The sequence below is a fragment of the Homarus americanus genome, unplaced genomic scaffold (genome assembly GCF_018991925.1).
Source record: "Homarus americanus isolate GMGI-L3 unplaced genomic scaffold, GMGI_Hamer_2.0 scaffold52687, whole genome shotgun sequence".
NCBI lineage: Eukaryota > Metazoa > Arthropoda > Malacostraca > Decapoda > Nephropidae > Homarus > Homarus americanus.
This window is the reverse complement of record NW_024734362.1, coordinates 50,259-57,456: the sequence shown is the minus strand read 5'-3', so window position 1 is coordinate 57,456 and position 7,198 is coordinate 50,259. Positions and strand designations below refer to the sequence as shown.

General features: G+C 40.2%; 1 protein-coding gene across 1 annotated transcript; it reads left to right on the top strand.

Moving 5' to 3' along the window:
* The first annotated feature begins 5,153 nt into the window (after window positions 1–5,153).
* On the top strand, window positions 5,154–5,924 carry LOC121870213 (dual specificity testis-specific protein kinase 2-like). The gene has a single exon (XM_042371989.1). It carries the CDS (start codon window positions 5,154–5,156, stop codon window positions 5,922–5,924), a length of 771 nt encoding a protein of 256 aa, XP_042227923.1.
* Window positions 5,925–7,198: the final 1,274 nt, after the last annotated feature.

Genomic DNA, 7,198 nt, shown 5'->3' with positions numbered 1-7,198 from the left:
GGGCGACAACAAACCTCAGCACCCAGCCAGGCATGAGAGGCACAGCAGTGAAGGAACAGTCATGCACTCCTGAAATTACACCACACCAGCTTTTATCCCTGGGGAAGGTACAGTATTTAGAGCCGGCCATCATGCACCACTAACGTACTGTACATTGTCCTTAACTACCCTGAGTGAACTGCCATTAACAAGCACCCAACACTCGCTCGTTATCTGGGTACTACCTGGCTGTAGAGAATTACTTCACCATTATATTTCATTCCCAGGTTCCAGGATTATAGTGGAGGGAGGAAGGAGGAGGTTGATGGCCCAAGGTTTAATTACAGAGGTCGAGTGACGGACTCCTTCCCACGTAACCCAGCCCCCCTCCCCTCCCCCTCCCCCTTTGCTGAGGTCCCCCTGTGTGCTAATCCCACTTGGATATTATTTAGTGTCAGAATAGGAGATAAGGATTTGACAGGAGGTGAAATTATTAATGATATATATTTAAACAGAAACCGGAAAAAATTACACTTGAAATACCGGTTGTAATCTAGTATAAACCTAACCTAACCTAGCCTAACCTTTCCTAAATAATCTCAAACACACGGCCATCTTAACAGCTAGTCAAGTTATCGTATCAGGTCAACTACACCATCACGTATAGGAAAACTCTTTCGATAGGTTCAGGTATTTAAACCATCACCGTCATAGCATGGATGACGTCACAGTTGCCAGTCACTCACAGATGACGTCACAGTTACCAGTCACTCACAGATGACGTCACAGTTACCAGTCACTCACAGATGACGTCACAGTTACCAGTCACTCACAGATGACGTCACAGTTACCAGTCACTCACAGATGACGTCACAGTTACCAGTCACTCACATATGACGTCACAGTTACCAGTCACTCACAGATGACGTCACAGTTACCAGTCACTCACACAGACAAACATGACAATAAAGGAAAATAATTCTCCTCTGGTTCACATTTATTGGAGGATTAAAATTACGAGACACGATTAATTCTCAGTGTTATGTTATTAAAGCGTGTCTGTGTGTCTGTCTGGCGGCACTAATCTACAAAACCTCTCAGGTAATTCCTTAATTATGATAATATAAACAGTTGGTGATATATCTCGTTAGTAAAACAGGTAGGTCAGGTAAATACGGTATTATCATCATCATTATCATCTCCCCTAAACGTGTGAGAGAGAGAGAGAGAGAGAGAGAGAGAGAGAGAGAGAGAGAGAGAGAGAGAGAGCACTTACACTCGCCCTCGTCCAGGTAACTACAACAAAATATCATGTATTATCATATTGCTTTTGCAGCTTTTATAATCAGGCGATAAATTCATACATGACTTCTCAATATATCTCTGTGTATGTAGTCAAGGCGTGTACGTAACCAAGGCGTGTACGTAAGGTGTGTACGTAACCAAGGCGTGTATGTAACCCAGATGTGTACTTAACGAAGATATGTACGTAATGTTCTCCAAATTCCCAGTTTTCCGGGTATTATTATTATTATTATTTAAACTATTACTGTGTATGAAAAAATAAACCAGGTTGTAATTTTAGAGAATGAACAATAGATGGCGACACATGTGGGTATAATATATGACGTGTTTTACTACAGCCATAACAACTGTACAATAGATGGCCTAATATTCATCGTTTCTAGTGAAGGAAGACCATTAAATATTACCACCGTGTTTTGTCTTCCCGTCAGAGTATTATATTTTACCAACACTTCGTGAATTTGTGTATCTTGTGTGAAGAAATGCGGTGGTGGCCGGGTGGATAAAACGTTCGCCCACTGGTCCTAAAGTTCACTGGTTCGCACCCACTGTTGGTCTTTACAGTAGAGGAAGGGAAGATGATCGAGTGTAGAGTATCGTCCACGCTGTCTCCATGTGTTGTGTTACAGCCTTTGAGACACATGTGGTGTGTGAGTGAGTGGGCGAGTGGGCGAGTGAGTGAGTGAGTCAGTCAGTATCTTGTGTTTGTCATATGCGAGGAGTTATCACGCTATTTGAAAACTATCTTTATTAACATACACACACACACACACACACACACACACACACACACACACACTTTATGGGCACCACATGAGTTATGAGCACGTCCTTCGTAGGCTCACAATGTATGAGCAAATATTTTATGAATAAACGATTACAGAGCACAGCATTTATTGGTTAGGTTAGGTTATGTTAGATTAAGTTCGGTTAGGTTAGGTTAGCTAATGTGTTGTGAGCACAGGTATTATGAGTACAGGTTTTATGAGTACAGGTTTTATGAGTACACTAGCAGGCCACGGTAGGACGCCACCCTCCAGGAGGCTCCACATTGTCTCACTGTTCAGTCCCCAGAACTTCTTCTTCCATCAATAGTTCATTAACGGTGTATGTAAGTTCCACCATGTATTTCACTACAACGGTACCGCAAAGTATATTTTTTTAGCATTAAACTGTTATTATTTTATTGTCTAATCATCACTACATATAACACTACCTATTACCACTACATAAAACATCATCCATCATCACTACATATAACACCATCCATCATCATTACATATAACACCATCCATCATCACTACATATAACACCATCCATCATCACTACATATAACACCAACCATCATCACTACATATAACAACATCCATCATCACTACATATAACATCATCCATCATCACTACATATAACACCATCCATCATCACTACATATAACACCATCAATCATCACTACATATAACACCACCCATCATCACTACATATAACATCATCTATCATCACTACATATAACATCATCGATCATCACTACATATAACATCATCCATCATCACTACATATAACACCATCCATCATCACTACATATAACATCATCCATCATCACTACATATAACATCATCCATCATCACTACATATAACACCATCCATCATCATTACATATAACACCATCCATCATCACACATATAACACCATCCATCATCACTACACTAACACCAACCATCATCACTACATATAACAACATCCATCATCACTACATAACATCCATCATCACTATATATAACACCATCCATCATCACTACATAACACCGCATCAATCATCACCACATATAACTTTTACCATCATCACTACATATAACATCATCTATCATCACCATATAACATCATCCATCATCTACATATAACACCATCCATCATCACTACATATAACATCATCCATCATCACTACATATAACACCATCAATCATCACTACATATAACATCATCCATCATCACTACATATAACACCATCAATCATCACTACATATAACACCATCAATCATCACTACATATAACACCATCAATCATCACTACATATAACACCATCCATCATCACTACATATAACGCCATCAATCATCACTACATATTACACCACCCATCATCACTACATATAACATCATCCATCATCACTACATATAACACCATCCATCAACACTACATATAACAACACCCATCATCACTACATATAACAACATCCATCACCACTACATATATCGCCATCCATCATCACTACATATAACATCATCCATCATCACTACATATAACAACATCCATCACCACTACATATATCACCATCCATCATCACTACATATAACATCATCCATCATCACTACATATAACACCACCCATCATCACTACATATAACACCATCCATCATCACTTTACATATAACACACACATATAACACCATCCATCATCACTACATATAACAACATCCATCATCTTTTCATATAACACCATCCATCATCACTACATATAACACCATCCATCATCACTACATATAGCACCATCCATCATCACTACATATAACAACATCCATCATCACTACATATAACAACATCCATCATCACTACATATAACACCATCCATCATCACTAATATAACACCATCCATCATCACTACATATAACACCATCCATCATCACTACATATAACACCATCCATCATCACTACATATCACCATCCATCACTACATATAACACCATCCATCATCACTACATATAACACCATCCATCATCACTACATATAACATCACCCATCATCACTACATATAACACCATCCATCATCACTACATATAACAACATCCATCATCACTACATATAACATCATCCATCATCACTACATATAACACCACCCATCATCACTACATATAACAACATCCATCATCACTACATATAACACCATTCATCATCAGTACAGATAACACCATCCATCATCACTACATATAACAACATCCATCATCACTACATATAACACCACCCATCATCACTACATATAACACCATCCATCATCACTACATATAACATCATCCATCATCACTACATATATCACCATCCATCATCACTACACATAAAACCACCCATCATCACTACATATAACAACATCCATCATCACTACATATAACATCGTCCATCATTACTACATATAACCCCACCATCATCACTACATATAACAACATCCATCATCACTACATATAACATCATAAAACATCACTACATATAACACCATCCATCATCACTACATATAACAACACCCATCATCACTCCATATAACACCATCCATCATCACTACATATAACTCCATCCATCATCACTACATATAACAACACCCATCATCACCACATATAACATCATCCATCATCACTACATATAACACCATCCATCATCACCACATATAACACCACCCATCATCACTACATATAACAACTTCCATCATCACTACATATAACATCACCATCATCACTACATATACAACACCATCCATCACTACATAACCATCCATCATCACTACATATAACACCACCCATCATCACTACATATAACACCACCCATCATCACTACATATAACACCATCCATCATCACTACATATAACACCACTCATCATCACTACATATAACAACATCCATCATCACTACATATAACTTTACAACCACACACTGCAGTCACTACATCATAATATTTATAACATCATCTACACTACAATAGTGTATCACAACTATGTTACTGTATAACAAAGTTCCAACCTCATTATTCTGTACAGTATTTATGTTTTACTAGCTGATTTTCGAATTGAGGTCCTCAGTGGTCGTACACTTCAATATAACTAATCGCAAGATGATCTCAGATCAAACTGTGCGAGTGTTTCTGGATGCCTGCGAGGGATACGGCGTCAACGTGTTTGGCGCTCAGCTCTATGAACTGGTAGCCGACCCAACCTGCTGTAAGCTTTTGGGTAGCGGGGCTTTTGGCACATGTTACAGTGTTGAGGTCTCAAAAAGCCACTGGGTCATCAAACTCGTGCCAGAGGATGGTCCTGACATCGAGAGTCTCTACGGGGAAATCCAAGCTCTGTCCGCCTTGCAGGGTGTCCCAGGTCTACAGAAGGTGGTCGGGGTTTGTCCCTGGAAGCTCGCTTTAATCACAGAGTTCGCCGGGAAGTCCTTGGACACCTACTTAGACACTCACAACTGCACCTTCTCAGAGCGCCTCCAGATCGTGCAACAGGTCAGCTGGACACTGACTGAGATGAGGGCTCGGGGATGGGTGCACAATGATATTAAAATCAATAACATTTGTATCCAAAAGACTGCCCAGGGGATCCAAGCTACTCTCATTGACTTTGGTTTAGCTGTCCAGGTCGGGGGATGCCTACCATTTCCCCCAGGAACAATGGCACCCTTCCACATGGCCCCTGAGGTGGTCAAAAGCAGTCAACTCACCCACCAGGCCGACGTCTACAGCGTCGGTCGCCTCATGCAGTATCTTCTGCATGAAAAGCTGAGCCGCCTCCACCAAGATGTACGAGGATGGCTGGTCCGCGCCACCAACCGTGACCCAAGCCAACGAGGCTCCTTAGTTGAACTGTTAGAGTGTCTTGACGGGTGAGGAAAATATGCACAGCCATCAGCCCCCTACCAACCCCCACCAACTTCACCCACCAGAAGCTCCACATTCCCCGTCAATCAAGCGCCGGGGGTGAGTTGTATTTGTGATATTTGCTAAAAAAAAAGACAGATGAAGAAAGATAAGAATGGGGAGGGAGAGCGAGAGAACTGTTAACAAAGAAACATTGTTCTTTTTTTTTTCGCCCCCCAGGCCCCGTTGTGGGTCGTTTGACCTGTGCCCGGGTGGGCTAATTCCCGTAAAAACAAAACAAAAAACAACAACAATGCTTCAAAGATAGAAATTTTCACAATAGTCCATTGGCTGGGAGGGTGTTCGTGTGCATCAACTGTACCCTAATGTTCTCTTCACATTCTATCACTATAGTCAATGGAATCTATTCGTCTGCGCAGATGTTAGTAAGTCACATATCAGGTGAGCAGGTAGTGTCATGCTAGTGTGGTTGATGGCTGTTCAACAGTAGTTCTAGACGCTATATTTCCATACATATTTTGGCTTCCACTGTAGGAGCAGACTCTTGTTAAGTATTACCAGTAGTCTATACTCTAACAGGTTGTGACTACACCAGCAAAGTGGGAACGAAATGCGCAGCTGAGAGCAAGCCCTGAAAAGTTCCTGATTTTTTTCTTTTTTAATAAACTCTGATGATTCAAACCTGGAAAAGTTGATTGCAGTAAGTGAGGAATATCTTACACAGGTGTTGAAGAATGGAACCAAATGCAAAACCAAGGATCTACTAAGGAATCATATATACTGTCATGCCATAACTTAGCAACTTGAATTACGTTAAAGATGAATATAATAATGAGGGCACATATGGCACAAAAAAAACAAATTGGCAACTCAGCACAACTTTGTCCCTAATATTTATCACTTAAAATTGATGTTACTTCAATACACGACAAACAATGTTAAATGCAAAATTTACAAACACAATAAGGACGAAATTGTGTGTCATGGGTTCAATCACAGCCCTTGGAATGTCAAGCAAAACTACAGTTAGCGGTGTTTACATAACGTGTGTAAACAACTGGCTGGTAAATGATCCCTTTGACTCACGAATCGCTCTCAACTGGCTGTGCCATTATCTATATATTACTTAACTAACTATCTAGCATACTTGACGTATTGTAAGTGTGAAGCAAAGCATACAATTACTACAAATGAGCAATGTATTCAGTGTTTATAGAAATACCTACTACTGAGAGAGAGAGTTGCATCATACTGCGACACTCGGACTAGACATAACCTCCGCG

Excerpts from the sequence above, each read along its gene's own strand:
- LOC121870213 (XM_042371989.1), top strand. The coding sequence starts at position 5,154 with ATGATCTCAGATCAAACTGTGCGAGTGTTTCTGGATGCCTGCGAGGGA.